At 44.0% G+C, this 17,646-nt stretch overlaps 2 protein-coding genes across 16 annotated transcripts in view; one reads left to right on the forward strand and one right to left on the reverse strand.

Moving 5' to 3' along the window:
* Positions 1-837: 837 nt before the first annotated feature.
* Positions 838-3,170, forward strand: PLD6 (phospholipase D family member 6). Its single transcript, XM_083585891.1, has 2 exons — positions 838-1,554; positions 2,657-3,170. The coding sequence occupies exons 1-2, from the start codon at positions 1,023-1,025 to the stop codon at positions 2,947-2,949; spliced, it is 825 nt and encodes a 274-aa protein (XP_083442017.1). The 5' UTR covers positions 838-1,022; the 3' UTR covers positions 2,950-3,170.
* Positions 3,171-6,066: 2,896 nt separating this feature from the next.
* Positions 6,067-17,646, reverse strand: part of MPRIP (myosin phosphatase Rho interacting protein) — a 153,526-nt gene continuing 141,946 nt past the window's right edge. For 8 of the 15 annotated variants that reach the window (XM_083585522.1, XM_083585527.1, XM_083585521.1 and 5 more), the window contains 5 exons: positions 17,210-17,329; positions 16,968-17,054; positions 15,811-15,973; positions 15,151-15,236; positions 6,067-10,979 (listed from right to left, as the gene is read on the reverse strand). In XM_083585522.1, coding sequence (XP_083441648.1) covers positions 10,908-10,979; positions 15,151-15,236; positions 15,811-15,973; positions 16,968-17,054; positions 17,210-17,329 — 528 coding nt within the window. In that variant the 3' untranslated portion in view covers positions 6,067-10,907. Of the gene's footprint in view, positions 10,980-13,667; positions 13,734-15,150; positions 15,237-15,810; positions 15,974-16,967; positions 17,055-17,209; positions 17,330-17,646 lie in introns of all 15 variants that reach the window. The other 7 variants (XM_083585523.1, XM_083585524.1, XM_083585529.1 and 4 more) reach the window with 3 other exon arrangements.

Raw genomic sequence — 17,646 nt, forward strand, 5'->3', positions numbered from 1 at the left:
GGCCTGCTCCAGTGGGGGCTATCACCTTTGCTCCCCCCACCTTACATGTTATATTGTTTTAGTCCTTTAAAATGGTAAACTGCCTTGGCATAAAAGTGCAAGGAACGAAGAAACAGGGTTGCATCTGCAGTCATGCCCATATGAAAATTAAAAAATTAAGGAACTGGTCTCTCAATGAATGAAAAGGTTGAAGGCTGAAAATTTGAAGGTTGAAAATTTTACAATTTTTTAATTTGCTGTAAGCCGCCCAGAGTGGCTGGGAAAACCCATCCAGATGGGTGGTATAAATAAATTAATAATAAATAATAATAATAATAATAATAATATCAGAGCCTGTTTTATTCCATATATAGCACAAGTGAAATTTATTATTATATTTATTTATACACCTTTTCCCTGGCAGGGACTCAAGGTGGCTTATGGATAAAGAAATAAGAACCACTTACAACATGGAAAAAAATAATTATAAAAGTATATTGATAGAATTAAACACTATATAATTTTTTTTAAACTTTATGGTTAACTTTCTTTCTCACTTGTTTGTTAGCGGTTGCAATGACTGCATCCTAAACTGCCTTGGGCGGATGCTGTTTTGAAAGCCGAGGATTATAAATGCATAAAATTAACTTCCTTTCTTTTAAACGAAACACGAAGCGCAGCTGGACGTGACGTAACGAGACGCTGGGAAGCGATGGCGTGTGCGCATGCGCTACCTGTCCGCGCCTGCCGTTTTATGTTCCCTACAGCCTTAATAACAGCGCATGCGCTGTAGTGGACGCAGTGCTCTGAGGGGTCAAAAAACCCCAAAGCACTTGAGCTGAAGTTAAAAAAAAAGGTGGCTGAGGTGAAGAATGCGCATGCGCTACGGTAGTTTAAAAGAAAAAGCGGCTGAGAGGAAAAGAGCGCGCGCTGGCGGGCGCATGCGCCGTGGCGTGGGAAGGCACGTTTGAGCGGGACGGAGCGCACGCGCTGGTGGCAATTTAACAGACAAGGCAGCTGAGATAGCGCGCGCGCAGGGGCGCATGCGCGGTGGGGAAAAAAAAGGCGGTTGGAAGAGCGCGCGGGGACGCTGGCCGTCGTGGCGCCCTGAGGCGACGATGTGGCGCGGCAAGGCGCAGGCCCTGCTAGCGGTGGGACTCGGCATGGCTCTCGAGGCGCTGGCCTGCTGGCTAATAGGGCGGCTGGGTCAGTCGTCGTCGTTGTCGTGGTGGTGGCAGCGGCGGCCGCCTTCCCCGGTACGCGAGGTGCTTTTCTTCCCGTCGCGCGTGACGTGCGTGGAGTCGCTGCTGGCGGAGGAGGAGGAGGAGGAGGAGGCGGCTGCGGCGACCCCGTGCGCGTGCCTGCTGCCCCACGGCGAGAGCGCGCTCGGGCGGCTCCTGGCGCGCGTGCTGTCGGCGCGGCGCTCGCTGGACCTGTGCGTCTTCGCCTTCTCCAGCCCGCAGCTGGGCCGCGCCGTCTGCCTCCTGCACCAGAGGGGCGTCCACGTGCGCGTCGTCACCGACACCGACTACATGGCCCTCAAGGGCTCGCGGATCGGCGAACTCCGGAGAGCCGGTGAGTCGCCCGGGAGGGAGGGAGGGAGGGAGGTGTGAGGCGGAAGGGGAACCCCAAGGGTCGTCTAGCCCAACCCCCGGCGAGGCGGGCGCCCCAAACCAGAAAACACCCGACGGGCGGATTTTAACCCGTTGTTTACTTATTAAATTTGCACACCGTCCTTCATCCGCAGATCTGAGGGCTGCTCACAACATAAAAATACAAGATTTTTTTTTAAATAAAAACATACCCCAGAAACGACATAATAAAGTCAAGAAGAGTAAAAAGAAGAACAAGAGCAAGACAAAACAATGACCCCGTCCCCACCCCCCTCCCACAAACACATTTAAAAGGCCGGTAAAGGACGAACTTCCCATTCCACAAAAAAGGGAGCCACTGACTGGTTTTATGTTTTGTCTGGTTTTATATCGTTGCAAATCTCTGTGATGCATTTTCTTTTTAGAAACAAACAAACCCCACCACTCTGATTAAAATCCTCAAATGAAAGAGAGTCTGGTTCCACTGTGGAACTCTCCTAAAGTTCTTCATATGAATGATGTTCATAATTTGTAATGAGGTCCCAGCTTGGGAGAAAAGCGGGGTATAAAATACATTTAATAATAATTATGCTGAATTTGGTAGCAGAGTTGTCATTTACATACCCCACCCTGCAAGTATTTTGTTGTTTTCACTTATTTATACAACAGTCAACGTTCAGCAGTCCCACCCAACCCTAGCAGAACCACTTGGTTGTTGGCCTCCATCTGTCTTAGAGAAATGGAGTGTGACTTCCAGGGTGAAGTCAAACTGTGGCTGCAGAGATTGGTAACTCATTAATTGCTGCCTCCTGTGTTGTTTTTGTTGCATTAGCAGCACTGAATTTACTTCTCCAGGGTGCAAGCCTGGGCAGCCTGTATGGCGGCCATTTAACTTTTATGTCATTTCAGGGTATAATTCCACAAGTTGCCCTGTGTTCTCATAAGTTTGCACTTAAGAAATTTCAGCCACTGAATTTCTGTATGTAGCTCTCAGTACACTAAGTATAGTGCTGGGAGCTAAGTCAGTTTCGTGGAAAGATGGAAAAGTGATTTGTGGCACTGAATAGGGTGTGCTGGTTTTTCAGGAATTCAGGTACGTCACGATCAGGATAGTGGCTACATGCACCATAAGTTTGCCATCATTGACAAAACAATGCTGCTTACTGGCTCCCTGAACTGGACTACTCAAGCCATTCAAAACAACAGAGAGAACCTGCTGGTAATTGAAGACAGGGACTGTGTGAATCTTTTCCTGGCAGAATTTGAAAGGATTTGGGAGGACTACAATCCGGCTCTTTACACATTTTTCCTCAAAGAAGAACAGCAGGTACAGAAAAAGGATAAAACTATTCCTCAAACAAAATTGCAGCTTAAATGACTATTTTGAAGCAGTATTTTTTTTAGTCCAAAGACTAGTTCCTAAGTTAGGTGTTTGAGAATGGCATAAATTGCTTTAGGAGTAACTACATGCAAATTTATGCTCCTTTAAAAAATTGTACAAGCAACATATTGTGTTTGAATTATTTTCTGAGAAATAGATGGCCTGTACTTATGTGCTATTATACCTGTTCTCAATAAAACATGCTTTTTAAATTCTAATACATATGTTTCTGTTATAAAAACTGTCCCCACATGTAGATAGCATTTCAAGCAGAGTGTTTATTCTGCCATTCTCTTGGCAACCCTAGCATCCACATGCAGGATGTTGCTGGGGGGCGGGGACCTTTTTAACATACAGCCAACTCCCAAATTTATGTGGCGCTTACATTCCAAGGCACTGCATGTTTAAGTTAAATCACATATATTTGCAATACAATTGAAAAAGCCTGCAAATACTCTGTTCCGCCCCCTTTTGTGATGTTTTCGGGTTACTTTCGAGTTCGGTGCAATGCTTGTGTGCGTGATTGTGCACATATCGGATGCACCTAAAATGGTTGCTGCCTGAACAGCTTTGTCCCCTTTGGTTTTTAAGGTTTGATGTTTTTATTACGTTTTTAGATATGCTGTAAGCCATCCAGAAGCCCAGCCATATGGGTGGGGTGTAAATAAAATAAGAATAATAAGAATAGAACCATTTGCCTTTGTAGGTGAGCAGCATAAAGCAGGAGACCTACTTGAAAATAAATGCCCAGTGTGTGAATGGGAATGAATGTGTGTGCTTAACTCACAGATAATTCATATGCTGCTCTTTCATGTGTGGAAGGGGAAGTAGTATTGCTGTTTTATTCTGCCTTGGTCTTACCACACCTGGAATAGTTTCCAGTTCTGGGCACCACAGTTTAAGGAGGATATTGACAAGCTGGAACATGTGCAGAGGAGGGCAACCAAGATGATCAAGGGTCTGGAAATCAAGCCTTACGGTTTGAGGGAGTTGGGTATGTTTAGCATGGAATTGGGGAGACTGAGAGGAGATAGGTTAGCCATCTTAAAAATCTAAAGGGCTGTCACATGGAAGATGGAGCAACCTTGTTTTCTCCTGCTCCAGAAGGTAGGACCTGAACCAATGGATTCAAGTTACAAGAAAGGAGATTCCAACTAAACATCAGGAATAACTTTCTGACAGTAAGAGATGTTAGACAGTGGAATGGACTCCCTTGGAAGGTTGTGGTGCTCTCTCCTTCCTTGGGGTTTTTTAGGCCATCTGTCATGGATGCTTTAGTTGATATTTCTGCATTGCAGGGGATTGGGCTAGATGACCCTGGAGGTCCCTTCCAACTCTACAGCTCTATGATTCGATGACTGTACATGTGTAGAATTCAGCCCTAGAATCACAGAATTGTAGAGTTGGAAGGGACCTTAAGGGTCAACTCTCTGTAATGGAGGAATCTCAAACCGAACTGAAACTTGGTATAGCAGTGGGTGGGGAAGCTGTGACTCTACAGGTGTTAAGACTTTATCCACTGTCATTCCTGACCACTGGCCATCCTGGGTGGGACTGATGGCCATTGGGCAGCCAACATCAGCTGGAATATCACATTTGAAGAGGGTATACCAAAAAACACCTGCCTGTCCTAATAAATGGGTGGGTGCAGAATAAGGCTGAGAGGTACCTTATGTTGGCATGTAAGTTGTAGCCATAACCAATATCCCAAGTGTAGAAATGCAACTCTGGTGTAAGCGTATTTTTTTGGTGCCAGTTTGGGGAAGGAACTGTTGAGGTAGGAATGAATATTCAACATCTGGAAGAACTTTCTGAAAGTAAGAGCTGTTAAAACAGTGGAACAGACTCTCTTTGGAAGATGTGGACTCTCCTTCATTGTAGGTTTTAAAGCAGAGGTTAGATGGCGATCTGTCAATAGATACTTTAATTGAGATTCCTGCATTGCACAGGGTTGGACTTAGAACTCTATGATTCTATAGACATTAGTGTTTTAAAGGGTTTTGAATCAGTCTGTCAGTGGTTGAGTTTCCAAAAGTATTGAAGCTGTTCCAAAGAGAGCATATGTGTGGTTATCACAGTACTCTTGATACAGTAGAAACTCCATTGTACCCAAGAGGTGGGTACACTGTAGTGACTTAAATAAATATGTTGTGTGCTCCTCAAAGTGGAGGAGGGAGGAAGATAGTGGATCACGGTCATAAAACTTTCTCCAGGGCCATATGCTGTTTTAAAGCAGCTATATTCATTTAGCTTTTAGTTTTTGAAAACTGTTAGCAAAACACATACAGAAACAATATGTGGTAATTAATAGTAATTTATCACTAGTTCAGGGACGCGGGTGGCGCTGTGGGTAAAACCTCAGCGCCTAGGACTTGCCGATCGCATGGTCGGCGGTTCAAATCCCCGCGGCGGGGTGCGCTCCCATTGCTCGGTCCCAGCGCCTGCCAACCTAGCGGTTCGAAAGCACCCCCGGGTGCAAGTAGATAAATAGGGACCGCTTACTAGCGGGAAGGTAAACGGCATTTCCGTGTGTGGCTCTGGCTCGCCAGAGCAGCTTTGTCACGCTGGCCACGTGACCCGGAAGTGTCTGCGGACAGCGCTGGCTCCCAGCCTATAGAGTGATAGAGTGAGATGAGCGCACAACCCTAGAGTCTGTCAAGACTGGCCCGTACGGGCAGGGGTACCTTTACCTTTATCACTAGTTCAGAATGCCCAGCCTTTCTTGAAGCCGTTAAGTAATTGGTGTCCTGTAATCGTTGTGGCCTTCCAATGATAGTTCATAAAATGTTTCTTAATACTTACTCATATTGAAGGGTAACTGCAGGTGGCATAGCTGCTACAATCATCCTTGTGTACTATTAAATTCTTTGGACATTTAATAATTTCATGTGTGCTATTTTTGCTGTGTATCTGCCCTGAAATGCCTCTCCAGAGCAGATGTAAGTACTTGGAGGCTTTCCACAATTGTATTGCATAGATCCTTTTATTAGTAAGCATAGCATCCTTGACTGTTGTCTTCTATTCCTAATTGAAGGATGCAAAAACATTGGAATGCTATTTCAAGAACTTCTCTGTCTCTAGTGTTAACAAAAATCTTCTCCACAGCATGCCAAGGGTGGTGCAAAAATAGTTTATTACGATACAGTTTTATGTATAGTTAAGTAATTAATATTTACAAAATAATCATCAGCTACATCCATGGGAACCCTAGCATGTCACACAAGGTTTGTAAGGAATAAATACTGTGACATAAATGATACTTCTATTACAGTGAACAGCTGAAGGAGGAGATAGCTCTTAAAAGCATGAAAACAAAACAAGAGGAGAAAGATACCTTTCAGACTCCTAGGAGGCGGCTCAAACCATTCATCTTTGCAAAAAGAAAGTCAGATTGGACATGTTTGTTCACCAGGCAAATTAGAGATTATGTTCCCCCAGTGAATTCGTTTTATTTGATTCTGCTTCTCTTGCATGTGAGTTCCAGTTTTTGGGGTTAGCAGCTTTCCTGCCGAATCCCACGGCTGCTCTGGCTCCGAATCTTGCAGGGCTGGAGTAATTGATCATTCTCCTCATGCTTGATGCTTGGATGACCACTTTAGAATTCAATTTGGTTGTGGTCAATTAGGAGTTGAGGCTTCTGTAGGCTTGCTTGTCGATTAAGCAGGTTTATAATACAGACTGATTTCAGTATCTTTTAAAAGGAAGCTGGTGTTGAGTGGGCATGAGGAAGAGCTCAAATAGGGATACCTGTGTGTGTACAGTGCTTGCCTCACCTTCTTAGCCATATACACATTTTGTCCAAACAAGTACCACATTGGAGGAGTGTACTAATGCAGGCTTTTGTTACTCAAGAACACTTAGCTGATAGCTTCTCAAGTGCTTTGATTTCTCTTAGAGGTGACTGTTTTAATACACAATTAGAAGCTGTGTTCTTCTACTGGCAGACTGAAATGAGAACCCTACATCAATCCTCAATGACTAGAGGGGTTAATTTACTTGGCACTAGAGGGGTTCTGCTAACAATTCCCAGTTTCATTTACTCCTTAGTGGACTTCAGTGCATGGCGTGAGGCTGCTGAGCACTGCTCGAAAAAGCAAGACATTTTCTAATGTGCCATATAACTGTTTTCCAAGGCATGCAGTCAGTAATGGACTCCCATCTACTTTCCATAGTCTAGTGGTAAAGATGACCCCGGCACTGTAACTCTGTTGAAACTACATCGCAATGAAATACAGTGTTACAGTAAATTGAATAATCATCCTACGTTAACTGTATTCTGTCATGCTGTTACACCGCCATGCCATGTAACCTGAAAATGATGGGAGGGTTGCAGGAATATAAATCTACTCCATTCCCTTATCGAAATCCTTGGTTTACTCCGCAACAGCGCCAAGTTACCATGCAAGAATACTGATGTACGCTTAGTGACAGAATAACTACCACCATTAATATACAGAAATACTACTCTCTGCAATCATATATATGCACACCCAAAAGTTGTTTATGCCACTGTCAGCTCTAAGATTATTGAACTGAAAAGGGTAAGGAAATTAATGTAAAGTAGGCTTGAAGTTTTGAAACACTGTACATCTTCTTTGGACAGGCATTTCCAAAACTAAAAAGGTATCAGAGAAATTTAAAAATATATTTATAATGTTCAAACAAACCAACAGACATTCTTTAAGGGAACATAGAGTGGGTTTATCGGGTTACACTAATTTCCTTTTCCAAGTCAAAAAGACATTGTATTAGAACAAGATTTTAAAAAAATTCACCCCCAAAACCCCTCCACTATTTTTTTTTTTGAGTAATAAATATTTACATTGCGTGCTTTGAATACTATACAGGTTTTAAATTATTTTTAAAGAGAATAACAAAGCTTTTTTTAAAAAAGAAAGAAATTACAAAGGAAGTATAAGCTACACTGAGCGTGCATGTGCTTAAAAGTGTTCACAACAAACTAAGTACTGCATATGAGCCACCAAAAAGCAAAAAATCCAGTGGGATTCTAATCAAGTATGTTGTCATTACAAAAAGTGACACTTATTAAGAAACAGCGCGTAGGGCTGCTGGCAGGCAGCCTCTGCCACAGGAAAAACAGCCTGCTTGGGATCTGCACATCGGCAATCCCCCTTTTCCATATTTTAATGGGATAAAGGAAAATGAGTTTCATTAACAGAACACTCAATTCTGTTTCAAAAGGAGAGACGAATAAAGAAACCTGCAATAGGCAAGATTAAAGAAGCTGTTATGCAAGTATATTTATACTGTACATCCATTAGTGTTGAACTTCACTGAGACCACAGTTATTTTGTAGTGTAGGTTTGTGTAAAATGCAGCAGCTTGCAATAGAACATACCTATTTATTCACATAATGTTTATACTGTGCCTTTTAAAAGCCATTCAAGAAATACAACTAGAATGCCAACTTGCTTTGCTGTGTATGAAGAGCAACTTGGTCACAGCAGTACAGACTTTCTTGAGCAAAAAGATGCTTGGTTGCTTTTTTATTTTATTTTACACCAATTTTAATGTTTGTGAAATACTGGCTATTCTAATCTTAGAGGACATAGGACATTTGTTTGTTTTATTAAAGAAGTGTATGGATTAAACATAAACATAATCCAAAGATAATTCATTCCAGTGGCACGGTTTCTCTCAAGTTGCAGGTACTTAAGGAAAAATAAGATTCTTCTGCCAAGCTACGAGCCTAGTTAATGATTTTAGAGGAGAAAGAAAATAATCTAGGCCTGAAGCACAACCATCTTTCCTTAGCCACCCTAGGGGATAAAATATGCTGGCTTTTCCATTATGTGCTAACCACTCTCTGCAGTCAGACGGTGTGGACAGACTGCTAGAGGCACCAATGCAAGACAGCCAAACCCTATCCCTTTCATACCTAATTTAAAAAGAAACTGCCAGACACACACCAAGAAGACAGCAAATGTTCTGCTGTGAAGACCCCCCTGCTCCAAAATAGCAACAGCTTTTGAAGGAACATTGCTTTGCATATAACACAAACAAAGATGCTAAGAGCTGTTTTGCTTCAGCATGGATCAGCAGCAAGGGCCCACAGAATAGAATCAATGTGTGTCCAATTAAGAACAGGATGAAACTAAAAGGGACAGGGTGCTCTCCCTAGCCTCGAACAGCAAAACTTTGCTTTACAGATTTGTCTGCTCAAAAGATCAACAATTTTAGTCTGAATAGACTGAAAAGCAAAACGCCACCTCAGATTCACCCCACCTGAGCAAGGCATAAAAAGACTTTTAAAATACCAAAAGCCACCTTGCCCACAAACCTTGTAGAATTAACTTCCCAACACTTCCTATACGTTTTTCAAAACAGCAATGTTCACCTGCTTTTGGAATAAAAAATTGCATGCATTGTTCAAAGCTTCTCTATATACATTATTCTGCTTGGGAAAGGCCTTTTGGCCCTGGAACCCAACAGATCAAATATTCAATGCCTCTGTTATTGGGCCTCATAGGTAAGGAGGACAAATGGGCCCAGACAACTGCTTTGTTTCAGATAAACAATGGCACTAAGATGTTTTCAAAAATTTGGACTGCCACTTTTCAAATGCCCCCTTTTAACAAGGTTACTTGTGACTTGCCATTCCCCTGTTTAGACTTCTCTCTCCACTGACATCTTGCAACTGTATTTCCACATGCAGATGCTACCAGCTTACATGAACATACAGAAGACTCTCTTCAACTGTTTTGAGACCCATTAAGTCAATCCAAAGGCAAGCCAGCCCCAATTTCTGCCTTGACCTGCTTGGAGGACTGGTCTGACTTCAGCTGTACTGTTCCAAATACCTCTTGCTTATCAGCAAGCCACGCCCTTCTTGCTTTGTAAAAGAGCCCTGCCTACTTAGAATTCTGAACCATTCCTACCGATTACATGGCAGAAATGCTCTTACTGCCTCCAGAGGACCAGAGCAAGGATTGCAAAAGATTTATTCTTTAAAAGGCATCTTGAAGAAAACACCTCTGAACTTCTGGGCAGAAGAATTTTGTTTGTTTTGCAGCAAATTAGGTGGGATAAAAGTCTGGGTCACATTGTATGACAGACATAGAGGCAGATACATCCCACTGAAAGTCTAAGAAACGGTGCAGATTCTAGCATGGCCTTGCCAGAAGGAGTGTGTGGAAGGAGACCACCCTATTTCTCCAAGAGAAATAGTTAAGTTGCACTGATTAATTTCATCACAAGCTGATTGCACATCAATGCCTGCAACTGTTTGTATGCAAAGCAACTTAAAAGCTTTTCAAGAAGATCTAAGTGGCATTAAGGGAATAAATTCCAAACTGACCACATAGTTAAACACCAAGCTACAAATCAGGACTGCCACAAATGTCTTTTTCTAAGCCAATTATCTTGTTGCAACAAACAAGCTTTCACTAAGGGCACTGATTATGCCAAAAACAGATCTGCATGTCTTGTTTCAGTGGTTCAAAATTTGATCCAAAGCATGCACTTAAGTGCTGGATTCCTCTCAACAGTGGCAGAGCTAAGCACAGTGTGTTGCCTCCCTCCCCCCATCCCAGGGCCCTGTCACTACACCAAAGAATTTGGTAAAACAGAGCTAGCTTATCAACAGGCTGTTGAGCCTTAATACTGACACTTAGTGTAATGGATATACAGTAGGAAGGATGTTTTTGTAGAGAGCCAAGGGGGGTGGGGAGCATATCCCCAATTTCTCCCAGCCCTCTTGCCAAGGTTAAAAGCTTTGTAAGTTAGGACTAAGAAGTTGGGAAGTTCATTTGATGGTGGGCAGAAGAACTCCCAGCATTTTCCAGTCTTCTGGAGCATCCATACAACAACAGAAAAAAACCCACACACAAGCAACAGCAGTGAGGATCCTAGAGAACAAAAAACAGAAGGGTGCTTGTGCTGTGATGCCGCAAGCAGGGAGGTGTGCGTGGTCAAGCCAAATAGGAAGGAGAGAACTAGTCTTTCTTCAAGTCCTTGGATTCAAAGAGCTTGAGGCGCTCCTGCACGGTCAGGCCTTCCTTCAGACTCTGTACATGGGAGGAGAGAAGGAAGAGCAAACCGTTAAATGCCATTCTGGTGGGGAAAGCAGAAGTCCAATAGAGAGAGATGACACAGATGCTCAGGCAAAGGAAAGGCAAAAGATGGCATCCTCAATGGGAAGATTAGAAAGACATGCTTCAAAGAAAATGCACCATTATGGAGTGGTGTTATTGGTGAATCAATCTGCGGTGAAGAAAGACGGCAAATGAACTGGATGACTGCAGGCACAGCTAACTTAGTTGGGAGAGTAATTGCTTGGATGTTTGAGGCAACTGCAAAAGCCTTTGCTAGCTCATCAGCGCCTCAAAACTGCACTTTTCCCATAACCCTTTTGTTTGAGCACTCAAGTCCAGGGCTCAACAGTTCATCAGCACAGCTGCCCTGAGTGATTCATTTAACAAGCAGTTATGCCCCTACAATGGTTAATCCTGGTGAAAGCTAAATGGTTCTGGAGAGAAAGGATAGCTCAGCTGGTTGCAGCATGGTGATGATATGTCAAGGTTGCAGGTTCGGTCCCTGTATGGGACAGCTGCATCTTCTTGCATTGCAGAGAGTTGACTAGATGATCCTCAGGGTCCCTTCCAACTGTACAATTCTATGATTCAAAGTCCTATCTTGATCCTGATATAAAGCAGCCGGTCTTGATAGACCATGATGCCATACTTTTCTGTCTGCTTTTTGCTGATCAGAGAAATATGTTAATTTCTAAGTTAAAACTTCCCCCCAAGTTAAGGGTCCATTCTGGGCCCTTTTTATTTCATGAGGGCAAAGCCAAGCACAGCCTGAAAGCTTCTAGCTGCCAAAATAACATTTGCAGTGTTTTGGTAATCTCACGTCATGTTCTCTGGAGCTACTTGTGATATGATCTAAGGGTTTACATCAAGATTGGGGAACCAGGTGGCCTCCAGGTATGCTTGGACTCTCAACTCCCACCAGCCCAGCAGAATGGCCAACGGACAGGGATGATGGGAACTAGGAGTCTAAAACATCTGGAAGGCACCCCTTATTTAAACCCAGGATTCCAGAGGGGAGATTGTTGATAAAGTCGGGGGATCTCTGTCTGGACCTTATGAAATCACTCTTCTGAATTTTTAGCAGTTATTTTGAAAGAAGAATCTCCATGTCAAACACTGGCTATTTTTCACTGGAACATACATTTCTTACAATGAGATCCAACCACAAATCAATGAGACAAGGAGATGCACAGTTTCTGATCATCTTGTGCCAATGTCCATTTCCTGCCATTTGAAAGAAGCCTTTCTCTCCACCCATCAAATCTAATTACAAAACCTTACAAACTGGGGGAAGTTGATGGAGAGGAATGGCAGCATCAGTTGATTTACAGGCAACTGAATCAAGGGATGCAGTGGCAGGTGGACTGTGTCACTTCAGGATCAAATCTGTTTTTATACTTATCCTTGTGTGCAGGGAATTTTTGTCATGGATGACAAGGAGAAGGCTAGCCTAGAACCCTTTGCTCTAATGTGCTTTGCTCTGTGTGAAAGGGTTTCTTATTGTGTGTGTTGAAACATGCAAACCATTTCCCCAATACAAAAACTCAAGTGACAAAGAGTCCCAACAAAAGCAGCACCGTGCAATTCTGCGGTATTTGTAAGAGAGCTCTAGGGACACTGTAGACTAAAGCTAAATGCAGTTAGTCTAGTATCAGACATTTAAACTGCTCTTAATGCCAGTAAAAAATCCACAGTTGTTTGTTCTTTGTATTAAAATTGCCTCCCTATATTCCAAATCAGGTGGCTGTAGAGGAAAATGCTTACAGTACATCCAAACCAAGCTGCCTATGATATAGAACATTGCTTTTTTCTGTGTCAAAATGTAGATATCTTTTTGGTCAGGTGCGGTACTTAGCTTGATGGGCAATACACTTAATTTCTGAAAATTAAACCTCATTCAGGAATGAAACCATGTTTTGAGAAGGTCACTATTCCTCTTATACAGTAGTGACCTAATTTTTCCAGTTATTTCTGACAATCTACAGAAAATCAACCGCTTTCTCCTATCGGGTCATCTTTTTTTGTGGGGGACAACTAATATCACAACTAAGATGGTTGGGAAAATAAACCAGTATGGGTTGGGTAGATCAACTGATTTAGTACCAGAATATTTAAGAAATGGGTAAAAATGATTTTTAAAGGGGGAAAGGTAGAGACCAGAAACCTGATCTGTGGACAGCGCAACTGGCTTTTCACATAACATCTGTCTGCCCTTTGTTAGGAGAAGGTTGGAAAAAATTCATCCATTCCAGAGGACATAATTAGTGAATCAAAAAGTACCCTTCTGCCTGTACACACTGCCATTTGGGAGAGTTAAGTCCACAGCATGCATTTTCATTCAGCATGCACACTCTTTTGTCCCATGCCTTCAATGCAGCACCCTGTTGTTCGTCTTAGGAGGTGCAGAAATCCTTCCAGTGATGGATATCAGTGAGGGCAGGGAGAAGCAAAAGGATGGAAGAGGCACAGAAACAGCCATTTAATCTGGCATGAACTTAAGTTTCGAAATTCTGCCTCTTGCTCCTCCCACTTAACCTCTATGTAATTCAAAGGCAAGGGGAGATAGATTCTCATTAGCCATGGAGATGTGAGCCGGGCATGCATTAAGTGGGCTGCCCCTCAAGAGGTGCAGTGTTCTTTGGAAGGTGCTGTTTGGATTACCTATGTGACAGGGAACCTGGAATCTGGTGCATTTCAGTTATCCCATGAGACCTGCTCAATAACGGACTGTTGTTGGAAGCAAAGACAAAAACAACAACACAGAAAACAGAAATAGGAGAAATACATGAATCCTGATTGCTCCGGAAATTCCCAAGTGCCAACATACTCCCTCCCACCCTAGCAAGGAGGAAAAAAAGGCAAACTGCAGCTTGGGGGTCTTCATGGCCTGCAAGGTCAGAAGTTTGCTTTTTAAACTCAGTACATAAAATCAGCCACAGAAGGGAAACTATAAATAAAAAGCACAACACTTTGTAACAAAGAGGAGCTACGCCACAGTGAAAAATTGGGGTACTCCAAAACGAAGTGCACACGTACACACAAAACTGGCAAATCACAAATGACACCAGGACTGAACTGCATGATTATCACAACATTTGTGTAAGTGTGTGTGTGTGTGTGTGTATGTCTTTTGCTGCGGCAGTCTTCCTACCATACCAGCTCAGGGAAGCCTGGTCTCAGGGTGAGGAGAGTTGTGTGTAACTTTCCCTCCTTCCAGTTCTACCAGGCTACTGATCCTGGAACTGCACACCAGCACAGGTGCTCAAACATGGGGCAGGAGGGTGGTTCATTAACACAGGCCAAGCCTGTTAAACACCCAACAGTACTGCCCTTGTGGCCTAGCTGAAAGCATATCCCTCTAAGCCGGGGTGATCCAACCTCTCAGACCAAGGGGGCTGCAACAGTACTTCCAACATGAAACCTGTGGGTCACACACTGCTTTGTATGCGTGCGGGGGGGGGGGGGAGTTGAGGGAATATTTCACCACCACACACATTTGCACTGCCTTCCCAGAGCCGGCTAAGCAAAGTGCCTGGCTTTGGGAAGGAGGCAAAAGGCTTTGGCAGGGTCCTAGAGCCCTTCCTTCTCTTCCTACGGTTGGGAAAGTTCAAACTAGGTTTTGGGAAGCAGGCAGGAGGACGCTAGGATCCTGTCAGAGCCTTCATGACTTCTTCCCAAAGCCCAGGGCCTTGCTTACTTAGCTTTGGAAAGGCAGTGTGAGGGTTTGTGTGGGGTGTTAAATGTTGTTGAGGGCGACCCAAGAAGGCCTCAAGGCCACACCTTGAACTGCCCTAGTAAAGCTCTCATGCCCTGCACTGAAAAATGGGAAAACTGAAACCACCAACAGTCCCAAAACCAGAGACCCAGGGGTGGAGTAGAATCTAGAAAGCTGCTCAGTGCTATTTTTCTAGGGAAAAGGGTGCCAGAACTCACCATGAACACCTCTCTTGTTCTCTTAGAACAGCAATGGCACCTGCCTAAAAGGTGCCAGAACTGAGTTCCAGTGAGTTCCGGCTGAAAAAAAACTCTGCACATGCTAATAACCCAGACAGAACACAGCAGACATATCATTCATAGACTTGTTATGGCATCCGACGTAGCATAACCTCGTTTGGAAAGCTGGGTGAAGTCACCATACACTCACCTTTGACCTGATATTTCTCAGTTGCCGGCCAACACTGGTCCTGTCTTTCTTCAAGAAATCAGGGTTGCTTTTGGATTTCATAATATCTAGGTGGAGGAGGAGAAACAGAGCCAGTTTACCTTACCGTTGAAAGCACTACAAGCGCAACATTTCCTCCCTCACCGTGGAAAAAAAGGAAAACAAATGGTTGTCAAATGGGCCCAAAGAACAACACTGGCCTGACAGAGACATTTTGCCACTGTAGGCAAAATGTTCCAACACCCCCCTTGAAGATCTGGGTCCCCGCCCCCCCCCGGCCCAGTCATTGTGCCCACGCTGCCGCCAGCCCCATCACTGAGACTGGTAAGATCAACGGTACTGTGTTGATGGTGTGGGCAAAACCATAGTAGGGCTGGCAGCAGCGTAACTGTGAACACAGGGAGGGAGTGGATCTGCTGCCAAAGGCAATGGCTTCACCTAACCTTATGCAAGGGCCACCCCTACCCCAGAACACAGTCTCCAAAGGGACCCCCATTTGCCACCAGTTACAGAGCTGGCTCCCTAAACTGGTATGGCCCACGTAAGTATACCCGAAGCGAAAGCCAGAAACTTGGCCTTGCTTTCATCTGGAATCCTCATCTGCACCTATGAAAAAGCCAAACCAGCTAACAGAAGACTGACCGTATCCAGACACAGTGGTGTTCTCTGGGGACTTCTCGCCAAGGGCTTCGGTGGCCGCCTTGAGCTGCTCTTTCAACCTGCTAATGTCGCAGTCCGCCTTGGCCTTCACAATGCTGAGCTCCGTGTAAATGTCCTTATACTTATCACTGGCATATTTCTTGTCCTTTAGAAAAGACAACAGCATTTCAGCCGAGGAAATGCTTTCAGTCCCCTTCGGCCTTGGAGATCGGCAGCAGCAAATATTGCCAAAGGGCTAGGCAGATTTCAACCCAACAACACATATTGTAGCAATCAGTGCCATATGTACTCTCTTTTATCTTTCCTGGTTTGGGCTTTGGTTAAAAAAAGAACACTGCAACCCACCGAGACAGGCTCCATTCTTAAAAAGCAGAACAATTTGGTTTTGACCAAATAGTTGTATATGGCATCTTTCAAATCTGTGAACTACTCTTGACAACCATCCACTCAAAGTAAGGCAGTACGTATTTCAAGGGGAGGGAGATCACACACTCCCATAGGGCAACCAATGTACAGCTTGCATTTGCCACTGATACAGACTCTTCTACACTGGAAACAATTGGCAGCTATACAGACTGAAGGCTCAAAACGCAGCTGTCTTTCTGAGGCTATGCAGGTCTGGTTGGGAGATGGTCCGAAAACCAAATGTACGCTGCTCTGAGTTTCATGACGGAACTAAAGACTTTTTTTTATCTGCTCAGGCATGTTTCAAATACAGTGGTACCTTGGGTTACATACGCTTCAGGTTGCACACTCTGCTAACCCAGAAATAGTGCTTCAGGTTAAGAACTTTGCTTCAGGATAAGAACAGAAATCGGGCTCTGGCGGCGCAGCAGCAGCAGGAGGCCCGATTAGCTAAAGTGGTGCTTCAGGTTAAGAACAGTTTCAGGTTAAGAACGGACCTCCGGAACGAATTAAGTACTTAACCTGAGGTACCACTGTACTGGTTTCACTGCTTTGTGGATACTACAGAAATACATTTTTGTTGAATTTTACTGAATTGTTTTATGTTGTGAACTACCTATTATCATAATTACAAGCAGTATGTATATACATGAGTCAGCTGAATTCATACGCATTTAAAGGCACTTGCTGTCTGCTTGTATGATGCAAAGGCAAGTCTCCTCCAGAACTATTACCCTCAATGCTGTTTGCAGTTCATCCTTCAAGGAGCTGATCTCCTGCTTCAAGTACTGTATTTCTGATTCCTTGACTCGCAGCAAGACCTGCAAAGGAGGAGGGAAACCCAGGCAGATGCTTTTTAGGTTAGGCAACTATGCACAAATGAAGGGGGGGAAGTTAAGCCATTGAGCAAGAAGGAAAGTCCATTTCACATGCCCCTTGAACTCCAACATCTGGAATCAAGGCAGGGCACACTCACCTCCAACTCGTAGGCATCCTTGCCTTGGGTGAGAGGTGAGCCAGCCATCTCGATCCCACCCTCCCCAGTCACCAGGGTCCGTAACCGTGTGATCTCTGCAGCCAGGCGGTTGTTCAGCTCCTGTAAGAAGACCACAAGATGGCTATGAGCAGCAGTTATGAATAAAGCTCTCCCCAGTCCTAGGCAACTGAACATGCCTATTTTGCTTTTGGATGGCGACCTCAAGGATATAAATGGCTTCAGTTTTCACCAAACAGTACAAAACAGCATTTGTGGTTCTTTGGGCCTTCCTTGCCGCTATCTGTACTTCTGCATAGCAGACGAAGGGATTGAGCTCGGTATTTCCGCAAACGTGGCCCAACCAACACATTTGTTTCCCCCCTCTAAAGATGGACATTTCTTAAGTTCACAGAGTTTTAAAACATTTTTATTAACCC

This window comes from Podarcis filfolensis, assembly GCF_964270895.1.
Source record: "Podarcis filfolensis genome assembly, chromosome: 14".
Classification (NCBI taxonomy): Eukaryota; Metazoa; Chordata; class Lepidosauria; order Squamata; family Lacertidae; genus Podarcis; species Podarcis filfolensis.

Bases quoted from the DNA above. Each gene is read 5' to 3' on its own strand.
- PLD6 (XM_083585891.1), top strand. From the start codon at position 1,023: ATGCGCGGTGGGGAAAAAAAAGGCGGTTGGAAGAGCGCGCGGGGACGC. The intron at 1,555-2,656 runs GTGAGTCGCCCG...CTGGTTTTTCAG, and splicing joins CGGCGAACTCCGGAGAGCCG to GAATTCAGGTACGTCACGAT.